Source organism: Barbus barbus (genome assembly GCF_936440315.1).
Source record: "Barbus barbus genome assembly, chromosome: 3".
NCBI classification, from domain to species: domain Eukaryota; kingdom Metazoa; phylum Chordata; class Actinopteri; order Cypriniformes; family Cyprinidae; genus Barbus; species Barbus barbus.
Window position 1 is genome coordinate 42,276,982 of NC_136731.1, and position 23,710 is coordinate 42,300,691.

General features: G+C 34.5%; 1 protein-coding gene across 1 annotated transcript; it reads left to right on the forward strand.

The window, feature by feature from the left end:
- Window positions 1-7,513: 7,513 nt before the first annotated feature.
- On the forward strand, window positions 7,514-22,672 carry LOC306855465 (protein Hook homolog 2-like). Its single transcript, XM_079394208.1, has 22 exons — window positions 7,514-7,629; window positions 8,552-8,634; window positions 8,810-8,882; window positions 8,981-9,031; window positions 9,653-9,785; window positions 10,400-10,467; window positions 12,768-12,830; window positions 12,912-12,992; window positions 13,070-13,233; window positions 14,767-14,907; window positions 14,979-15,180; window positions 15,982-16,092; window positions 16,187-16,268; window positions 16,360-16,426; window positions 17,561-17,698; window positions 17,791-17,878; window positions 19,160-19,194; window positions 19,294-19,376; window positions 20,676-20,782; window positions 20,872-20,979; window positions 21,060-21,131; window positions 21,740-22,672. The coding sequence occupies exons 1-22, from the start codon at window positions 7,585-7,587 to the stop codon at window positions 21,869-21,871; spliced, it is 2,127 nt and encodes a 708-aa protein (XP_079250334.1). The 5' UTR covers window positions 7,514-7,584; the 3' UTR covers window positions 21,872-22,672.
- Window positions 22,673-23,710: the final 1,038 nt, after the last annotated feature.

The following is a 23,710-nucleotide window of genomic DNA, read 5'->3' on the forward strand; positions in this document are numbered from 1 at the left end:
CCAGTGATGTCCTTCAGATAAGCCAAAAGGTAGCAGGAGGTGTGAATGGTGTTATTTCAAACCTGCAGTAGAACTCATTTAGATTGTCTGCCAGTTGTTGATTCTCCACAGTGCTGGGGGATGGTGTCTTGTAATTGGTGATGTCTTTCAGACCTTTCCACAATGAAGCCGTGTCACTGGAAGAGAATTGGTTCCTTAGCTTTCCAGAATAATTCCTCTTTGCCACTCTGATCTCCTTTTCCAGTGTGTATTTGGCCTGTTTATACAAGAATCTGTCCCCATTCCTGTGAGCATCTTCTTTGGCCTGACAAAGCTGTCTGAGTTTTGCAGTGAACCGCGATTTGTCATTGTTGTAGGTTAAATGAGACCTGGTTGGAATGCACATATCCTCACAGAAACTGATAGATCTATAGCTCTCTGTGAGCTCATCCAGATCGGTGGCAGCAGCTTCAAAAATAGTCCAATCAGTGAGGTGGAAACAGGTTTGTAAATCCCAAGCTTACTTGCCTTGTAAATGCAGTATAACAGGGCATTGCATCACAGACAGGTATCTTATGTAGCGAGAATGAATGCTATTACTAAAGCTAGAAACCCAATTAACACAGTTTAACAAGCTGCTGCAGTTTCGCAAGGCACATCATCTCTAGCTGAAGAAAATGTTTTCAAGAAAATGACACAAATATAGTCCACCTGATGTTCTTACAGACATTAATGAACTCAAACATATTTATACCTTACAAATAACATTGGTATAAAACAAATAGGGCGATTACATATGTTTTAAGGTTGACCTAACAATTTAACAAACTCTTACTGCTTTTTGTCTTCTCCCCGCCAGTCTGCCAGCACGCTGCGGGAGGAAAATACTGGTTAGCACAGCTTTACCGGGAAAGTGAGCAAGTAACATTAAAATAATTCATACAAGACGATGAACAAAAGTGTATTAATGTGTTTTAATGTACCCCGACGACTCTCATCTTCACGCCGAGTCTCCCCTCGGCCAGCGGCGCTGCGGCTAGAGCAAAAGACCAGTTAACGTTAATACAGCTCAACTCGGGAAACTGGGATATTGTTAAGGAAACGTAAACCTTGCTTTATATCTTGCAAATAACATCAGAAAATAATGCATAAAGCAGTAAAAAAAGTCAAAAATGAAATTGGTTTTTCATCTTCACGATGAGTCTTTCACAGAGCAGAGAAGGTTTGTGGTTGTTTTTCGCGGACATTTACTACTTTAGTATTTGGATTTACAGAAAGTGAATATTTTTCAGAATGCATTGAAAATCTACGCACCGTACACAGCATATACGGTAAGAAACCTGAGAAACAGTAATAATACTGTGAAAACAAAAATAATTTACAGTGATGCTGTTTGCTAGCTCTGACTAGTACGCTCTCTGACCATCCAATCAAAGGACGAGAAAATGCTGATGCTATCGTAAGCCTGCTAGATGGCCCTAGCGCTGCCAACTCGAAATCTGATTGTTTAAAGCAACGGTTTCATTGCCATTGATTTTAAGCTATATACCTGTACTGTTTATTCTGAAGGCCTTAGCCAGATTTCCTTGACCCTGGCAACACGATTGCTGAAATATGATTGGATAAAAGCTCTAATATAAACATACACTCAGTAAACTGAGAAAAAAGCTATGAAATGAAAAGAATAGACTATTGGAAGTAATTTAATAAACATTCATGGAAAAATATATTAAAACTAAGTCTGTGATTCTGATAGTGTTTAGGACATCAGAGAAGGCTTTCTCCCACCACTGTACAGTTGTTGCCACAGTATTTAGTATATATTTTTGAACATAGTTTTAACATTTCTAGTATTTTGGGATGTTGCCAGGCTGTTGGTATGCAGTTGTTAAGTTCCTATGGTGTTTCACAATTGGAAGAAATTTAACATGGTTTTAAGCATGGCTTTTAATGTTACGAAGTGGTTGCTAGGGAGTTTCAGGTGGTTTGCAGGGTTTTGCTATGCAGTTGCCAATGTTTTGTTTTGTGTGTGTGTGGTTTCCAGTATGATGTTGTACAATTGCAAGGCATTTAACATGTTTTCCCCCCAAAGGTCTTTAACATTATTTTATGGACACTAAAGTATTAAGTATTATAGGTGGTTGCCAGGATGTTACTATGCAGCTCCTTAGGCGTTTGGGGTGGTTGCCAGGGAGACATTGTTCAATTGTAAGGTCATGTTTTTATCAAATTTTTTACCTGATTTTTAATGTTATTACACGGTGCTAGAGAGTCGTTATTCAGTTGCTAAGATTGCTAAGATATTTCAAGTTGCTAGGGTATTCTGGACGGTTTCACTCTGGATTTGTTTTGCTCATTTTATAATCTATCAGGTGAAATCTTTCAAATGGAAAAGCTGTGTGCAGACGTTTAATCCTGAAGGTCAGGGCTTTGTTCAAAAAGACAAATAATTCAAGCTCAGTCGGCTAAAAGCTGCTTGACGTTTATGTTGCTATGCACATCTGTAGCGGTCACTCGTTTCTCCAGGAGTTTCCTCAGATGAAAGACACGGGGGAATATTTACGATGTTTATTTTCTTCTCAGGTCTTCCAGCAGCACCTGCACACAGTTGAGTAAACACAGTGCCTCATTACAGCCTCATTTAATGGTCTTCAGGCCACATCTGCTGGCTTTTTGCTCTCTGGTATCAGATCCGCCCTCGACGAGGCTGTAAATCTTCATCTGCGGAGTGAATCTGGGGTGAAAACACACCTGTAGTTTCGCCCTGCCCTCATGAGCTCATGTCTGGAGACGTGGGTTTGTAAATCCACCTGCCCTGCCCGCTGTTTTCCTCCCATTCAGCAAACCCTGGCTTGTTTTTCCTGTGTTTCCTGCACCTGGTGCTCTGCTGCGACGTGCCAACACTCTCGCCCGTCTGTCAGTCAGAGCTGGCACTGGCCACACATAACCCACATTCCTGCCTTAAAGACGCAGGACACCCACAGAACCATCATGCATTCAATCTGCCTCAGAAGTATGGAAGGCAGACGGGGCTAAAACCCTTTAAACAGAACACGTGAAATATCACCGTGTGAACATGCACTGTTTGTCTGCGTTTCTTTGGTATATGTAGACACGCATATTCTGGCCATGTTAAACTGGCAGGTTTTGCCATGTTTTTTTGGTATGAGTAAAGATGCACAGTTTTATTAATGTTCAGATGAAAAATCATTCAAATACTTTTTAGAGTAGATTCGATCTCGAATTACCTACATATTAATATTTTTTTAGTTCATTGCAACATTGCTTTACTGATATCTACTAGAATAAATTAATGAATGTTGCAATGTAAATTAAGACTTTTCTCCTGAGAAGGAACATTGTACTAAACAACTAAAAAGAAATCAAGACATAAGACTGACATTAACACAACATATCGATGTGTTATCCCTCATGAACAAATATAATGTCTGATGTCCAGTATATGCATGATGATATCCATAAATAAACATGATATCTGATGGTTAATTTCACGCGTTCCTTTAAGGGCTTTTGACCCTATCTGCCTTCCATATTCAGCGTGCATCAGAAGCCGTGTTTCAAACAGAGTCTGTTCTGACGTCAGATGTGGGTGTGTAACCCTAAATTAGAGTCTGAAAAACGTCACTTTACCAGTATCCAGAATCTGCAGTGAGCTCTTCTGAATGAAGTATCATTGTTTATCATACTTTTGTGCTCCAGGCATGAATGATTCCTCAAATCTATATTGTTGAGGGTTTAAAAGATTAAGATGATAAAGATTTATCAGATGCACTATTTACAAAGAAACATACATTATTACATTTTTGTATACATTAAAATAACTATATTTTAATTATAGTAAGAAATATGATTAGACATGTATTATTTATATTATTGTATTACTATAAAAATGTATCAGCATTAAACATTTTAACTTATTTAAAGAGAATGTTCATTAATGTTTTGAAAGTTTAGTGTTTTGTTTTTATTAATTTTAGCGATTTATTTTCATTTTAATTACCATTACTCGCAGTTCATTATCTTCCTTTTGTCTTGTTTGTGTATTGATGCTTTGGCAAGACAGCATGTAAAATGTACATTGAGAAGAAAGCATGTGTCACAGTTACTTAAATATTTAAAAATAATTATATTTTAATTATATTACGACTAATTATTAGGCAAAAATATTATTTTATTATTTACTTATCAAATTATTATTTTTTATTATATTTAAATAATATTAAGAATTTACATTTTATAATAATAGACACAAATATTATTGTATTATTTAATGTACTATTATTATAGAAAATATTAAACTTATCAAAATATAAAATTATATTTCAACAATATTAAGAATATTGGAGAAAGAATAATTATATTTATTATATTACTTATTTATTATAACATTTATTATGATACAAAATATTCAAGCCATTAAAAGAAAATGTCCATTAATATCTTAATGAAAGTTTAGTGCATTTCATTTCATAGTTTGTCTATTTTTTATATATATATATTCTGTTATTCATATTTTTATTATAATTACTTCCACTTAATGATTTCCCCTTTCTTCTTTGTATGATTGGGTGTTGATAGTATGTTAAATGTCCACTGAGAAGAGAGGAAAGAAAAATAATGTGTCACAGTTATTTAAGGGAAGTAGTTTTAGGAAGCACATCTGGATGGAGAGACGGCTCGAGAAGAGGAAGGTTCCTGAATGAAAATAGCCCTCCGCCGGTTCTTCTGAAAACCCCCTTCCTGTCTTTAGCCAGCTGGTTAGTCATGAAGCTCTGGAGGATGACTAACCATAACCAGAGAGCAGCATGTAAACCAGTGACCCTGCGGCCTCCTCCATCGCTTCACAGCCGAGCTCCAGACCTGTCAAAATAAATGGAGACTTTTTTTTCTGTGCAGTATTTATTTACCTATAGATAAGTTACACAATGAACTGAAATGGTGTTGGGTAACAGCAAGTGATTGATGGGCCGGAAGGGAAGAGCAGGAAGTGATGTCAAGACTAAGTCATGTGAGCTTCAGCACTTATATGATAAAAAAGTACTTATATCTCCAGTAATTTTGTCAAGTGTTGCTTTTATAAATTGACATGGGCTCGATCTGTGAGGAAAATATTCTATCTTTATTTTATGATTTTATGAATGACAGAGAATGCATAAAGAAACCTTAAATAACTCTTGAAAAGGAGTGTATTGTCCATCTGTTTTGTAATCGTATAGGATTTTCTGGGTGGATATGGAAAATTTCAGGAAAACAAATATTTTATTGAAGTTAAATAATTTTGATATGTATTATTCCAATGAAACTAATAATAATAATAACTAGTGCTGTCAAATGATTAATCGCGTCCAAAATGAAAGTTTTTATTTATATAATAGACTATATATGTGTGTGTGTGTACTGCGTATATTTATGTTTATATAAATACACACTCATACATATATATATTTCAGAATTTTTTTATATCTGTATATTAAATATATTTATATATTATATAAATTATAAATATTTTCAAAATATATACTGTATGTGTGTGTATTTATATATGCATAATAAATATACACAGCACACACACATATATATTATGTAAGCGAAAACTTTTATTTTGGATGCGATTAATCATTTGACAGCACTATTAATAATGTTACTTGTCTACAACTTTTTATTATTTTGGGAAAATGTCACATACATAAGAAGACATGGCTAGGATCCAAGCCAGATTTCATTCGTTTTCTGCAAGAGACTAAAGACTAATACACCAGAACATTGTTAATAAAACAAGCAAATAATCTTTAACGACATGTAAGTCTATTTGTTTCTTCAGTTTGTAATGTATTAAACACCTCACCCCCCTTTTCTTCATTTGTTTTTATTTTATTTTGTTATTATTGTATGTCATTTTTATGTTGATGGTTGTATTATTTTTTGTTTACTTTTTTGACTTTGAGCATTAATAAAAATTAAAAAGCAAAGAAGTCTTGTAAGATAAACAGTTTTTGATTAATGGATCAATTGTTTGTACACTCTGGTATGTTTTATGTACATTTTTGTATACTGTATATTCGTCCTGGTCGATAATAATAATAACTTTGTCTGTTGGCTCCTGACATCTAGTGTTCACACAACACATCTGCGTCACACTGGTTTTATTTGGGATTTTAACTTTTCTGTAAAACTGACAAATTAAACTGAAAAACTAAAATTTTGTCATTTTAACCAATTATCTACATTCACAAACCGCTGTATACAGACCTCATGAACTTAATTACAACTAAATGTAATATATATGATGGAAATGTAGCATGATAGAAAAATGTGTGATTAGTATGAGTAACAGTTTCTGGCCCCCTTTGACTTCCATATTATGGATAAAAAATCATATGTAAGTCAATGGCTACCGGCAACTGTTTGGCAGAGCTGGGTAGATTACTTATAAATTATAATCCGTTCCTGATTCAAAATTACATGACAAAATATGTAGTCAGTAACGTAATCCATTACATTACACATTTTAGGTAATATAATCAGATTACTTTTGGATTACTTTTGAGCTAACTCGTTTATTACATTGATTTAAACAGGATAATCTTGTACCGTAATGATGTAAAAATACAAAGAGTGAGAAAATATACTTTATATTACATCAAGGTTTCCCAAATTGGGGTTCGTACAGTGCAGGGGGTTTGTGAGTTTAATGAAAGCCAAACATGTAATTAAATCATAAAAAATGTCAAATTAAAATAACTCACTTACTAAAAAAGAAGAGATATGTTGTGTTTACCTGCGTGCCATATGACCATTAACCAATGTCAGAGAACCGTGAACTAATGGGATACTAACATTAACATTTTGTGCATTTGAATGACTTTGAAAGACAAAAGCCTTTCAATAATACCTGGTTAAATAGTGATAATTCAAATAAAAATGAATGTGTTCATCGGTAGTTGATGCACTGTTGAAACACTTCTTAAACCTTTTGTAAATCCATTGGTCTAGCTCCACCTGACTAGTTTATGTCTGAATGTCCACAAAACTGGACTTTCTGAGTGTATATAAGCGGGAGACTATTTTAGAAAGGAACATTTAAAAGATAAAAAAGAAGAATTAGAGAGAAACAATAAATTATGAATAATTTATTGCTATTGTGTGAATAATATGTACTCATGTAATCAATAAAAAAGTAACTGTTGTCTGATTACGAGTATTTTAAAATGTAATTTACTCTAATTAGCAGTACTTTATTTTTGGAATCTGATTACGTAATCCAGATTACATGTAATCCGTTACTACCGAGCTCTGCTGTTTCTTCGAAAAATCTTCTTTTGGGTTCAACATTGATACAGGTTTGAAACTCGAGGGTGAGTAAATGACGGAATTTTAACTTTTGGGTAAACTAATGTTTTTGTAGGTTAAACATTTAAACGTGATTTAAATAAATCGATTATTTACGTATGCGAGCGCGTCGCTGTGTTGCTATGGCTACGAGCGTTCTCTCTGCTCAAATCTGTGCGTCGCTCGGTGACGCGTCAGTTCGCGCGAGCGCATTTAGCAGCGCTGCTAGTGTGTGTAGCAGCACAAACCGCCACCATGAGCCTCAATAAACACCGACTGAGTGACTCTTTATTCATCTGGGTAAGTTATAAACTCGTTCCCGTTTCTTCAGATGACATTTAAAGAGCGTCCGTCTCCGTTGACCGAGAATGAAGTAACGTTAGTGGTTTGTTTGTGTTTAGCGCGCTAGCCTGTTAGCAGCAGGTGGATTCTCACAGTTCACCGAGTTTATGACTTTTAATGAATTAATCGACGTTTTCTGTTTATTATTCACTCGTATATCAGTCAGGCGATTTTATTAGTGCTTTATACAGCTCTGCATGTGTGTGTTAAACTCATTATGTAACTGAACAAAGGTCCTGAAATGAGTTTAAAGACTAGTTATAAGAGTTCAAAACAACTTGACCTCCGATGAAATCAATATATTCTCCTCAAATAAAATAACAAACATGTCCCTCACAGTCGAGGAACAAACCCTGACTGTATTTACTGAATTAAATTTATTGTTTTTGATCTCACTTTTGAGACATACTGCTGTATATGTACTAAAAATAATAAATGATTTTACTTGGGCAGTCTTTTAGCATGCTTTTCTGTAACAGTTACTCAGTATGCAGATATTACTTATAATATATCAAAGTTTTTATGTATTATCATTTATACCATTAAAAATGTGTTTCATAAATATTTGTGAAGGTTTATTTGAAAAATATTTATTGCGTGTTGTTTTGTTTATTTTATTATATTTATATTTTATTTATATTTATCAGAATCAAATCTGTTCAGTCTGTATGTATTTTTAGTTTACTTTAATTTGACTTATTTTAATCCATTTGTATTTTAATTGTTTTATTTTAAAATATTTGTCTTATTTTAATCTTATTTATTTTTATTTACTTCTTTATAGACCCTAAACAACACAAGTTTTCAACTCTGGTCTGTTATTTACACTAATTCATCATGTCTGTATTTGTCTAATTTTCTGTCTCTTTCTGTGTTTCAGCTGCAGACGTTTCAGGTGCCGTCGTGTGCGAGCAAACATGAGCTGACCAGCGGCGTGGCCATCGCACATGTGCTCAACAAAATGTGAGTGTAACGTGTGGGTGTGACTTTCTGCAAATGTTTATGAAGGATTGTCAACTATTCATGTGAAAGCTGATCTGTCAGATGCGCCGGATGCATCTATAGCATCTATCTGATGGTGAATACTTCTCATTCCCTGCTCTGTGTTTAAAAAGTGTTTCTGTTCTGTTTCTGTCAGAGATTCATCCTGGTTTAATGAGACGTGGCTCAACAGGATAAAAGAGGATGGCGGCACAAACTGGAGGCTGAAGGTACTTTAGTTTGATTATATTTCTTTCTAGTAAAGATGTTTTCTGTACAGTATACTGGATGATCATGGGTCTGAGTAAACACACATGTTCTCTGACAGGTCAGCAACCTCAAGAAGATCCTGCAGAGCATGATGGAGTATTATCATGATGTAAGTTATGTTTTTGTGTGATTGAAGTCTATCAAAAGCTGCTTTCCTGCTTACCTTTGAACCAGAGGTTCACATAAAAGGGATATGTACTGTATATGTGTGTGTGATACTTGAATAACAAGTAAAGGATAAAATATGTACTTTTATATAGTAAGTATATTATAAAATATACTTCCATTTATATATTTAGATGATATTATATTCTCATTTTGGGGAATTTAAATACTACAATAACTAGTTAACTACTTTAAAAAATAATAATAATAATAATGCCAAGGCAACATTTCTCACATTTGTTTAAAATAACAAAGTACATAACAAACTATATAAAGCAGTAATATATAAATACTACAGATGAGAGAAAATATACAGAAAATAAATAATACAGAAGAAAAAATAAAATCTAATTCAAATTAAAAACTGTAGTAGTACATCAGTGATTCTAAAATAAAACACCCATTGTGCACATTTATGAATATAAACATACATGTGTGTATGTATACATGTGTCTGTACAATGGGTCTGTTATATTTTAACTCTTTACAACGTGTTCTCTGTTGAAGTTTTTAGTTATATTAACCTGTTATTGAGGCTGTGTGTGTGTGTGTGTGTGTGTGTCAGGTGTTGAGTCAACAGGTGTCTGACGATCACGTTCCTGACGTGTGTCTGATTGGTGAGATGGGGGACGTGACTGAACTGGGTCGTCTGCTTCAGCTGGTTCTGGGCTGCGCCGTCAGCTGCGATCAGAAACAAGGTACACCAGAGATTACAAGCCCTGAGTCACATGATCAGTCATGTGACCTCACAGTGCTACGGTCTGACAGACGGACTAGAAAAAAAGGACAAAAGCTGAGATTGGAGCAACCCTCACTGACAGCATGAGAGACATGAGCACTATGAGAGAAATCACTAGAGGGGAGTGATGGGAAAACCAGAGAGATGCCGTTTACACCCGTTATCAATCTGACAGTACAGGTGTTAATGGGCTCCGAAACATTTAGTAATCTTATGATATTTAGAAGTATTCAGAAACACATTTGGAGCCATAGTAAAGCAGATACTTCATCTCCTGCTTTCTTTCTGTTAAAGTCTTCAGGGTTTTGCATAATGTTATTTGAAATGATTCAATGTAGTATAATCAATGTATTGCCATAATAAAAACACAATTTTATTATTTATTTTTTTCAGAGCCTTAATATTTCATACATTTTTCCTGGTTCAATGTAAAATAATGACTTCATTAGGTGTATGTTTTTCAAAACGACTTTAGAATAATTTATCTGTAAAATAGCAAACTTATTTATTTTTTTCTGTTAATTAACCATCAGCCTAAATGTCATAACTATATGATTTTCTTTTCTTTCTCAGAGCACATTCAGCAGATCATGACGCTGGAGGAATCAGTGCAGCATGTTGTGATGACGGCTATTCAAGAGGTACACAACACACCTCCATTACACACTTATTTCCCATGAAGCACTTGTTCTTCGAAGTTGAAAAATTTAGAAGCATATCAAAGGAAAAAAACACCCTTTAAGAATGCAATGAAAATTGAGCAAGTAATGTAAGCATTTCCTCAGTAAAGAGATGCAAGGAGAAATTTGCATGCAGAATGATTTTATCAGAACACTGTGCAGAAGCGTGTGCTTGGTTTTTACATATGTGTGACCCTGGACCACAAAACTAGTCTCAAGTCGCTGGGGTATATTTGTAGAAATAGCCAAAAATAAAATCATTAGGATATTAAGTAAATATAGTGTTCCATGAAGATATTTTATAAATTTCCTACCATAAATATATTAAAACTTAATTTTTGATTAGTAATATGCATTGCTAAGAACTTAATTTGAACAACTTTAAAGGAGATTTTCTCAATATTTAGATTTTTTTGCACCCTCAGATTCCAGATTTTCAAATAGTTGTATCTCAGCCAAATATTGTCCTATTATAACAAACCATACATTAATGGAAAGATTATTTATTCAGCTTCCAGATTATGTACAAATCTCAATTTCGAAAAATTGACCCTTACTTGGTTTTGTGGTCCAGGGTCACATATAATAAATTACTTGCACCTCAGAGCAAGCAGAGGAAACAAAATAAATGCAGTCATTGCTTTGGGAGGTGGGTTCCTGCTGTTTGGGAACGCAGTCGTGTAAGAGAGTTCTGGGAGGCAATTATACAGAAATACTTTGACAGACTTTGCTATTTCAAAAAGACCATAAAAACATTTCAGATGCTGTGGAATAAGATCGGTCTACTGGTTAGACAGGTTTTTGCCGTCCCATAGAGCAAAGTCACATTAATTATTTTGATGCACATGCAGGAATTTACTCCGCAAATTCTTTCAGATGATATAGAAATCTCAATTTTGTCACCTTTTGCTTTAAACTGCATTCTTTATTAGTTTATATATAAATTACAATTATATTAAATGCCAGATTCGGTTTATGTAACCAAAATACCAATAATAGCAATGAGGAAACAAATGTTGGGCATAACGCTGGATTTATAATTATAAACAAGCCCAAAATACACAAGGACCCTTATTTTGAAATGTCTGTTCATTTGAACAGATGGAGATTAAAATATTCAGTCTTACTTTCATATCCTCTACTTACATATTATAATATACCCTTTTATAATTGATAAACTGTCTATAATGAGCAATCGTTTGACATAAATATGCACTTTTATTTTATTGAAACCGCAAGTCTGTCGATCGTGTAAACAGTGCAGCGGCGCTCAGATTTATTTCAGTAAATCAGCCTTTTGAAGTTTAATAATCACGTTAAGCTGTTTCACCATTCTTGCTTTTCTGTTATTTAAACATTGAGATGTTTGTTATACCATTTAAGATGCATTGCTGTTCAAAAGTTTGGGATCGGTAAGATAAAAAAAAAAAAAACTAAGTTTCTTATGCTCATCAAGGCTGCATTTATTTGATCAAAACTACAGGAAAAAAGATCTGTCATTTTAAATTATTGCAATTTAAATATAGTTTTCAATTTTAATATGCTTTAAAATATAATTTATTCCTGTGAAGCAAAGCTGAATTTTCAGCATCATTACTCCAGTCTTCTGGGTAATTTATTTATTTTTGTATTTAATTTTTTTTTAAAGAAATTAATACTTTTAGTCAGCAAAGATGTGGTAAATGGATAAAAAGTGACAGTCGAGACTTATATTGTTAAAAAAGATTTCTATTCTGAACAAATGCTGCACTTTTAACTGTTTATTCCTCAAAGAATCAAAGAAAAATCTTTCACATGTTTTAAAAAAAATATGAAGCAGCGCAACAGGTTGAACACTCATAATAAATCAGCTGGAGTAATGATGCTGAAAATGCAGCTTCGATCACAGAAATAAAATCCTTTGAACAGCAGTGTATAGACTTCTTATTAAATTTCATAAAACGGAAATTTTTTTTTTAGTGTTTTCAAAGACCTGCTGTGATTTTTATTTTTAGTTCGCACACATGCTCCAAAGTCCCCATGGAGGAAGTGAATGTGAAGCACTTCAGGTCTCGGGTCGCCGTAGTCACTTTAGGGCTTTATTCAAATGTTTTCTCTGTAACTTCCGCCGTTCAAACAATGTGGTGGACAGTCTCTCCATTGATCTGTGTGAAACTTGCTCTGTTCTCCCAGAAGGCGGCGTGTAGATCTGTAAAGAGCAGCAGAGTGAGCATGTGACTGCTGTGCTGTTGATCTAATGGAGGTCTGTGTTTGTGTCTCAGCTGCTCACCAAAGAGCCCGTGGAGGCAGGAACTCCAGAGACGTTCGGTGATTTCGACAGTCAGGTGAGTGAGTGAGTGGTGTTTAGGATCAGACAGGCTTGGGTTTTCTGCATTCTCATGTTTTCTCGTCCTGTTGATCCTCAGTCCAGGAAGTATTATTTTCTGAGTGAAGAGACGGATGATCGAGACTTCACATCCCAGCGCTGCCGGGAGCTCCATCAGCAGGTGACCGCTGAACTGATTGATGATAAAAGCAGGAAGGCTGACTTGAGTAATAAGTGAGAGGTTTGTGTGTGATTCAGGTGTCTGTTCTGACGGAGGAGAAGTCCTCGCTGCAGGTGGAGCTTCAGTCTCTGCGGGAGCGTCTCAATCACTGCGAGACGCCCGACGTCTCCTCCACCATCACCAACAAGAAGCTGCTGCTGCTGCAGAGTCAGATGGAGCAGCTGCAGGAGGAGAACTACAGGTGTGAGGCCCCTCGCGCAGCTCCACGACAGGGCCCAGAGTGTTTATGCTGGTCTTCTGTAGCTTGAACACTCAGGCTTAAATAACACTGATGCTCCAGATCTGATTCATAGCCTCTCTGACTGTCTCTCTTTCACTCTGGACAGTGAAGTGTTTAAAACCTTTATATGAAACTATACATTCAAAATTGTATTTTTATTATTACCGTTGTCATAATATTTATGTAATTTCTTTATTATATAGTACACTGTAAAAAAAAAAAAAAAGTTGGGCAAACTTAAAAGTTTAAGGCAACCAGCTTCTGCAGATTTTTGAGTTTCCTCAACTTCTTGTTTTAAGTTTATACAACAAAAAGTCGAGAACCCCGAAATTTCCTAAAAACTAAGTTTAAAACCAAGTAAATCTGCTGAAGCTGTTTTTTTTTTTTCCGTGTATATAGTCATAATTATTAGTTTTTGGTTTTACATTCATACAAATAAAAAAATATATATTTGTAATATTATAGTTTTATATTTATCTAGTATTATATTAACAATATGATCTCATATACATATAAATAAAATTAATATCCTTAATCATTACTAAATTGAATTTTGGCAGTATCCGTTCATAAATCAAATATTTCTATATAATATTAGAAATAATTATATATAGCACTATTTGTGTATTTTAGCATTATATTATATTATTTCTATATTGTATTATGAATGAAATTAATTGTAATTAATTATAAAAAAATAATTTATTACGTAATTGATTTCTGGCTATATCCATTCGTACAAATACAAAATCCTATAACTTTTTACAATATTTTATAAAGAATTGGAATATTATAGTAATATTTATGTAGTATTTTATTAATAATATAATACTGTTATTTCTCTTGTGTTATAAATTAATATTTATCATTAATTGAAAATAAAGGATTATAATATAGTATCATTTACATTGTATTACGTTAATATAATAATATAAATACAATTAATATAATCATTATTACATAAATTCTGTATATATCTATTCATACAAATACAAAAATAATTATAGTATATTTATGTTAGTTACGTTAATATCATATGATATTAATATTATTTCTATAATTACAAAAAGGTATTGACTTTTCTGGTTATCCATTCACACAAAAACAATGTATTTCCATTTAATATTATATAAATAATTTGATATTCATACTATTTCTGTATTATAAATATATATTTAAATAGAAAATGACTCCTCTCCTTCTGTGTCGTTTTGTTTTGTTACAGTACTGTGTAAAAACATGGACGATTTTTAGCATTATGTGAATGTGAAAAATGAACCCATAAAGCATTTTTAGTTTATCAGCAGTAATGTGAACCAGAAAGAAATCTCATGCCAAGGCTGCTGCCTCCTTTTGGGTCAAAATGAAAAAAGATCCTCTTCTGTTGTTTTAACCTTGATATCTTCTAAGCATGCTTAGAAGATATCAAGGGTGGATGATGCTTACTACAACATCCAGGCCAAATTTCCCAGCCTGATAATTTGTGTGTTTTAGGCTGGAGAGCAGTCGGGATGACCTGCGTGTGCGAGCAGATCTTCTGGAGCGAGAGGTGACGGATCTGCAGCTGAGGAACGAGGAGCTCACCAGCCTTGCTCAGGAGGCCCAGTCCCTCAAAGACGAGATGGACATCCTCAGGTCCGAGACGCCTCGCTGTCTGCTGTTTGACACGCTCTTTCTGTGTTCATCACCAGTGTTTCCTGCTGCAGGCACTCGTCCGACCGCGTGAGTCGTCTGGAGGCCATGGTGGAGACGTACAAGCGCAAGCTGGAGGATCTGGGCGATCTGCGCAGACAGGTGCGTCTGCTGGAGGAGAGGAACCACGTCTACATGCAGCGCACCTGCGAGCTGGAGGAGGAGCAGCGCCGAGCCAACGCCATCCGCTCGCAGCTCGACAGCTACAAGAGACAGGTGAAGGATCGTTGCTTACACTGCTCACAACAACACAGCAGAGCTGAAGAGCAATCCACAAACATCAAGATGCCACTTCACATTGCTTTTTAATTATTACTTTTGACTCTTACTAAAAAGTTCACAGAGAGCTTGACTTTTTGCCCCTTCCCCCCCACAAAAAAGTAAAAAATATGTTTAGTTTTAATGTAAGTTTGTATTTAATCTTAGTTTAAGTATGAATTTAATTGTTATTTTTAAGTTTAAATTTTAATATTTGTTTTGCATTTTTTTTATAAATGTGCTAATTTGTTAGACTTAATCTTGTCTGTTAGAAGTCACTGCTTTTATTAATATTTCGAGTTGATTTTTTTCACTTTAGCCATTTTGTAGTTATCTATTATTACTAGTAGTAATTAATTTTTGTAGTAAATACATATGTAATTTATATATAAATGTAAATATATATATAATGTAAATGTGGGCTGTTTTTGTGAGATTAACTCTAATATGCACTTACAACAGCACTTTGTCTGCTGCAAATGCATTAAATGCCACACATTCAATCTGCTCACCAAAGAAAATGTATGCAGCAAAGACATGTTAATAAATCATAAATTCTATCAGTTTTGTTTCACTCCCACCAATTAGGCCAGAGTGCTTTGATACCAGCTCGGAGTCCTCATGAACCTCATGTCTATGTGAAAACACTGCAATACAGGCTGGATTCACTGGTGAATTCAGAAAACAGCTTCAAATGGATCAAAACGTCAGCTGGACTCTGTTGCAGGATGAATGACTGATGATGTTTGTGTTCCTCAGGCTCATGAGATGAGCGCCAAACACTCGGCCGAGGCCATGAAAGCTGAGAAATGGCAGTTTGAGTACAAGAACCTCAACGACAAATACGAGACGCTTCTAAAGGAGAGAGAGGTACCACACTGATCCCTCACGTCAGAGCAGAAGGACTCTGTGACTGTGAGCATTACTGACTCTGTGTGTGTGTGTGTGTGTGTGTGTGCTGCAGAAGCTGATATGTGAGCGAGACACGCTGAGAGAGACGACTGAAGAGCTGAGATGTGCTCAGGTCCAGCAGCAGTGCTTAACAGGTCACACACACTGCATCTACAGACAGAAACATAAGCCCCGCCCTCTCTCACACTCTCAACCAATCAGCTCTCTCTCCCTGTGTGTCTGTAGGCTCTCTGAGTGCTGATTCAGGAGCCGTCGGCAGCCTGGCGGCAGAGATCATGCCTACAGAGCTCAGGTGAGCACTAGCCACGGTCAAAACATTTCCAACACTGTTTCATTGTTTGATAATTTACATTATTTACTAATTATTTAATGTCTTTTTTTTTCTTTTCTTTTTTTAAATGTGTTGATTTGTTAGACTTCTCAGAAGCCATTGTTTTTTTTATTGTTATTGAGATACTATTATACAAGTTATGTATAGTTTTATTAATATTCTGAATTGGTTTATTTTTAGATTTTCTGGTTTCATTTTAGTTTAATTTTGTAGTATTTGAAATGTAAAAAATATCTGTATATGGCTTATTCATATTTACTTCAGTTTTTGTTATTTGGCTTTAGTTAACTAAATGAATGAGCAATGGCGACCTGGCAATTAAATTATATATTTTTTTGTTTCATTAAAGTTTGCTTAAATAAATTATTTATATATATATATATATATACGCCTGCCAGTGTTGCATTTTTAATCATAGAATAATTTAATTAAAATGCTACTTTTTTAATTCCATTATATAAATGAGCAGTATTTTTGTATTAATATTGAGTAGCAATGCAGGAACATTTCCACAATCGAAAATATTTGGGCAAATGGTTTTTCAGTTTATATAATTTAAAATTTGATATAATAACTGTTAATTAAATGACCAGATCAAATGCTTATGTACAACTCCATTTCTATTTCAGTGTTTCTTATTAAATAAATGTGATTAATTGCATATGTATCAATTATCAAATTTGTTTTGTTTATTTTTTTCATTGGTTAATTTAAAAAAATGGTTCATTAATAATTAGTCTAACGTTTTCTTTTCATAATCCATTTAAAAAAATACAAACTATGCAATCTGAAAGTCATAAAATTAAAACTGACATCAATATGGGTAGTAATTATTTTAGTAGTAGCTTGTAGTGTTTCTGGACTTTACTCGTTAAACATTTCAAAACTTAATACAAATCACACACATTAGTGGTCAAAGGTTTGGATCAAAAATAGCTGTTTTCTATGTGAACGTGTTAACATGTAATTTACTGCTGTGATCAAAGTTGAGCTTTCAGCATCATTACTCCGGTCTTCAGTGTCACATGATCCTTGCTACTTATTTGTGTACATAAGATGAGTCTGACATGTGAATGTTTTCTCTGTGTGTGTCAGGGACACGGTTGTGCGTCTGCAGCAGGAGAATAAGACGCTGTGTGTTCAGGAGGAGTCGTACAGACACAGACAGGAGGCGCTTCAGACGCAGCTGGAGAATTCGCAGCGCTGCCAGAACACACTCGAGACGCAGAACCGGTGTGTGTGTGTGTGTGTGACGTGTGTCAGATACATCAGTGTATGGAGTGTGACGTGCTCTCTCTCTCTCTCTGTGTGTGTGTGTGTGTCAGATTGAGTCAGCAGCAGATCTCAGAGCTGAGTGCTCAGGTGGAGGAGCTGCAGAGAGCTTTACAGGAGCAGGACAGCAAGACCGAGGACGTCAGTAACACACACAGAAAACTGATTCCTCCCGTCATGATTGTGTCTGAGCTAAAAATCACTCTGTTCAGTTCACAAGCACTCAGTGCTGCTGTCTGATGGACGATCTGCCTCATTTAAGACAACGATGTGAACGATTCATCGATGACATTAGTCTAAAGAATTAGGATTCTTTATCATTTTTCTTCTGAATGTAATAACTTGCTCCACCTCGTAAATGATTTGACATAAGAAAATGAAGTCAGTGTGGGTGGAGCTGAATAATATTAATCAATAATATCATCATAACATCCAGTCAAATCCAAATTGAAGTCCTGCTAAAACAAAATTAGTAGCTTTAACAATTCATTAAAAATATATATTGTGAAGTATTTATAGATCATAGTAGTATTTGTTGCAACTTACACATTTTTTTACCTTTTTAATAACACTAATTCACATTTTTAATTTTAGAATTGATATAAAAAAATAACAAACTCATTTGTGAAGTATTAATACATCATTGTAACTTACACTTATTTTAATGTTTTTTTTTTTTTTTTTTACCTTTTAAATATATATTTTTAATAATTCAGGTTTTTATTTGAGTACAATTTGGGCTAAACTAAAGAACTAGAACTGCATATATATTTTTATATAGTTAGTAATTTGATGTGCCTTTGTCATTTTTATTAGTATTTTATATTTCTGCTTAGCCTTTATTTTTAATTTAAGTTTTAGTAATTTTAGTACTTAGTAATAATGAAAATGATAAATGTTGCCTAACTAAATTAAGTTTACTTTTTTTTTTTTTTTTTTTTTTGATACAATTACTTTCTTTTTACTTTGGAGTGAAGTCTGATCAGTTTTTGTGAGGGTCATATATTTCAGATAACCCCATGAAGTGGATGTTAGAGGTGTAGTGAGTGGCGTGTCTCCTCAGACAGCAGCGGTTGAGTGGCTTTCCTCTGTTTGTGATTGATTGATCGATTGATAATGACTCACCTGATCATCGAATCTGATTTTAAAGCACAGTATCCCGTAAAGAGTCTCTGGTTGATTGATTGTGTGAAATCTGTAACTGTTTTGTTTGTGGTGCTGAAATTAATGCCTGCTGGTCTGTTTTTATCCGCCCACCTCTCCTAATCGACCAATCATCTGCCGCCTCAGGTCATTGTAAGTACCGCCCACCGGCTGATTGGACACTGATTGTTAATGTGATGTGATCATCACTGACGGTGTGTGATGAACACAAATCCTCAACACTCAGCGTCTCACTGCTCTGTTTCTCTTCCCTGACAGTCGTCGTTGTTGAAGAAGAAGCTGGAGGAGCATCTGTGAGTGTCTCTGTCTATCCTCTCTGAGCCAGCGTGATGTTGATGTTCATCAGATGTTGTTAATGCTCTGTGTGTGTGTGTGTGTGTGTGTTTGATCAGAGAGAAGCTCCATGAGGCTCATTCTGACCTGCAGAAGAAACGGGAGGTGATTGATGATCTGGAGCCGCATGTGGACAGTAACAGTGAGTCCACACACACACGAGACCAGCCACAGGTCAAAGGTCATTCTGATGCCATCTGTATTAATTTAGTTCACAGACACACAACAAGCTACTCTGATGAGTAGCTTGCAGTTTGATGAACTGGCTTCAAAGTATCAAAAATTACTGCAATAAATTATATATATATATATATATATATATATATATATATATATATATATATATATATATATATATATATATATATATATATATATATATATATATATATATATATATATATATATATATGAAAAAAATCTTTAAAGTAAAAGTAATAATAATAAAATTATAAATATTAAGTAAATATTATGAAGTATTTCACCTACAACAGTACACTCACAATACTTGTGTATAAGTTATTAATACTGAAGTTGCTTTTTTCTTTTTTTAGCTTTTTGTATTGTCAGTTTTCAGTATAACTTTAATGTTTTTAAAACAGTTTTAGTAATTTTAGTGCTTAAAGAAAATTTTGAATGCTGCCTTGGTAACTGACTGAAATATGTACAATTTAGTTTTTGTCTTATTATTTTTATAATGTAGTAATTATTTTTAGTTTCTAATTTTATTGTAGTTATTTTGTTTTAAATTTAGTAATTTTAGTACTTAAAAAAAAATAATAAATTATAAATGTTGCCTTGGTAACTGAGTGAAATAAAGTATTTTTTGTCTTTTATATTATAAAGAATATTTTCTATATTTATAATGTAATTAATTTTTGCTATTTTATCATCGTTTTAGCCATTTTGTAATATTCCTGTGGTTATTTCTTTTTAGCTTTATTTTTAATTTCAGTAATATATTCCAATAATAGATATTTTTGGTCTTTTTACAAAAAATTGTTGGCTTGGACTGAAATAAAGCAAGTGTTTTTTTCCTTTAATGATGAAACCATAATATTATATATATATATATATATATATATATATATATATATATATATTTTTTTTTTTATGAAACCATGCAGTGCAGGGACTTTTGTGAGTGCTTTTGAATTGAACCAGTTCATTGAACGATTCGTCTGAATGAACTGATTCATTCAAATGATTCAGAGTCAGGAGAGTTTGAACAGACTGGAGTGTGTTTGAAGCTTTGCATCCATCAGTTCATTACAGAATGACAAAAAAACTGATATTTGAAGAGTAAACCGTGTTTTTATCATGTTACACAACTGCTTGTTACAATAGTCCTACAGAAACATCTGAGCTGCTGTCACATTACAGAGTGATAAAGACTCTCTCTCTCTCTCTCTCTCTCTCTGTGTGTGTGTGTGTGTGTCAGTGGCGAAGAAGAAGATCGACGAGCTGCAGGAGAGCCTGAAGAAGAAGGATGAAGACATGAGACGGATGGAGGAGCGATACAAGAGATACGTGGAGAAAGCTCGCACCGTCAGTACAGACTGCAGAGAGATAGTGCTGTGTAGTGAGAGAACAGTTTCCCTGAACGCCAGGCGTGTGTGTGTGTGTGTGTGTTTCAGGTCATAAAGACTCTGGACCCCAAGCAGAAGCCCAGCGTGGTTCCTGTTGAAGTTCAGGCGCTGAAGAACCAGCTGACGGAGAAGGACAAGAAGATACAGCACCTGGAGGTCAGACACACACACACACTGTTTATCACACTCTGTGAGTGTGGTGGTGTTGATCTCACGCTCGTCTCTGTGTGTTTCAGCATGATTTCGAGCGGTCGCGCTCCAGACACGACCAGGAGGAGAAGCTCATCATCTCAGCCTGGTACAACATGGTGAGGAAACTACAGGAACATGTCAAGACGCGGTCAGATATTTTTAAGGATTTTCTGCAGCTCTGAAACTCTCCTAAATGTGTTCAAAGTATCACATTTTTGTTAAATGACTTGCAGGATTTTCAGCATTTTATTATATTTTTTTTATATCTATTTGTGGCATACTTTTAGGAAGTAGTAAATATAAGCTAATAAATTAAAGGAACACTCCACTTTTTTTGGAAATAGGCTCATTTTACAACTCCCCTTAAGAGTTAAGCAGTAGAGTTTTACCGTTTTTGAATCCATTCAGCCGATCTCCAGGTCTGGCGGTAGCACTTTTAGCTTAGCTTAGCATAGATCAAAAAACAGAATCCAGAAAAATTTAAATAGAAAAAGAGCATTTTGGTTTACATTAATTGGAATTTAGAAAAACAATGATTGGACAGGGTCTTAGTTGATATGTTGTAATATTTAGGGTGAAAAAAAAAGTTGTTAACTGTTAAATTGGTAGTGTTTTATATTGAATTTCATTCATTTGTGCACACTGAGGGCTGAGTGGAGCTGATTTTGTAGAGCTGGAGTATCAAGCTCGTCTCTGTCTCTCTCTCTGTGTGTGTGTGTCTCAGGGCATGGCTCTTCATCAGAAGGTGGCCGGAGAGAGATCAGGATCTGGTTCTGCTCCGGCTCAGTCCTTCCTGGCCCAGCAGAGACAGTGGACACAAGCCCGCAGAGGCCTGTCCCGCCTGCAGCCCAGATAAAGCCCCTCACAGCGCTGATCCTGACGAACGCTTGACCTCTCATCCAGCACTTCTGTCTGTCTGTCTGTCATCGTCCTGCTGAGAACGGAGAGAGGATGTTTTATCAATGTGTTTTAGATGAATTCTGTGTTATTTTTAGTTGATCCGAGCGTCAGTGTGTAGTTGAGTTTTAGTTTAGTGTTAATTAGCGCCAGAAACCACTGCGTTTGATGAAGTAGATCAACCTTTGATTCTTTTAATGCTGTATTTTTACTGTAGATTTGGGTGTTGATCAGGGTTAGGGAGCATGTGAACGCACTTTACACACTCGGTGCCTTCTGCCGTCCGTCAATCATTGCTGCACAGAAAGCTAATGCTGGAAGCCTTTAATGCCACGAACAAATGAAGAAGTGCTTTTATAATGATTTTTCCAGAGCTGCTGTGTTTTATCGACACTAATCATGGATGAACCGCTGGAGGAGGAGTTTCCACCGGTTGCTGCTTGACCGTGTTTTTTTTTTTTTTTGGGATGTAAAGTCACCAAAGTCTGTCACTGGTACTTATTGAGGCAGAAACACTACTGACTGTGAACACTGTGTTCTGGCCCTCGTCAGTCCGGACGCTGAGCTTGGTTTGTTTGTTTGTTCTTCACTCTCTGAGAGTTTCGTCACAGTGCTGATGTTCATGAGTTGCGTTCGTGTGTTTCTCACGGTGTTTTCATCGTTCGCTCTGGACTGATGGGGTCGGTACGGAAATAAATCACTTTAGTCTCACTGTTCTTCTCTCTGCACTACAATAAAAGGTTATTGGTACGAAATATCACAGGCGAGTCTGTGTTAATTGCTTTGGATGAAAGCCTGCAATAAATAATGAGACACCAGTCAGAAATAAATGGATAGACTTTATACATAATCCACAAATCAATACTGGATAAATCAGATGAATAAGCAGACAAATTAATAATTGTATTGTTAGATTTATGCTCCATGACTCCATATTTGCCTTAAAAATATTGAAATTATGTAAGTTTTTATATAACATTCCTAAAAGGTGAGCAATAAAGTAGATAAATATTTTGTAATATTTGTTGACAAATATGGAAATGTTAAAGATGCTAACGACTGTTTTATAGTTCAGGGGTTTTAGTATTTCAGATTCTGAATATAATGATCATGCAAGACAGCTACCGCATGAAAGACTTTCATATTCATATTAAATGTGTAAACTATCATTTAGAAAATACTTTCTATTGTGTTGCATTATGTTTTCTTATATTGTACTGTTATTTGCATTTAAATCAGCTTATTTTAATTATTTAACACAACTTTTTATTTAAATCAAATTGTATGCATTAATTTTGTTTTAATGAAATTTTCTCTTAATCAGATTTAGCTAGATGATTTAATCTTATTTTAACATGTATAGTACTGAACTGTTATATGTATTAAATCATTTTAATCTATTATCTAAAGGTATTTTTAGTTATACATTTAGTTTAGGTATTTTTTTATTATTTAGGCAGAATAGTTAGTCAAATCTTATCTTTTATATATATACATATATAAACTTTTGTCAAAACAGTCTTTCTAAAAATTAAATTATACATTAATGGTTTCTGGATTAAATAATAGATCCAAAAATCACTGTGTTTTTGCTGTGATTTATTATATATATATATATATATATATATATTGTCATAGATAATAAAATTATGACATAAGTTAAATGAACAGAAAAAAAAGTTGTATAAGCAATTTTCACTCATAAATTGCTAGTAAATTTCGCAAATAATTACAAGTAACACATTGAATTAAACATGAAATTTTAAAGCAGAAAGATTAAAGCGGTGTTTTCCTCTAA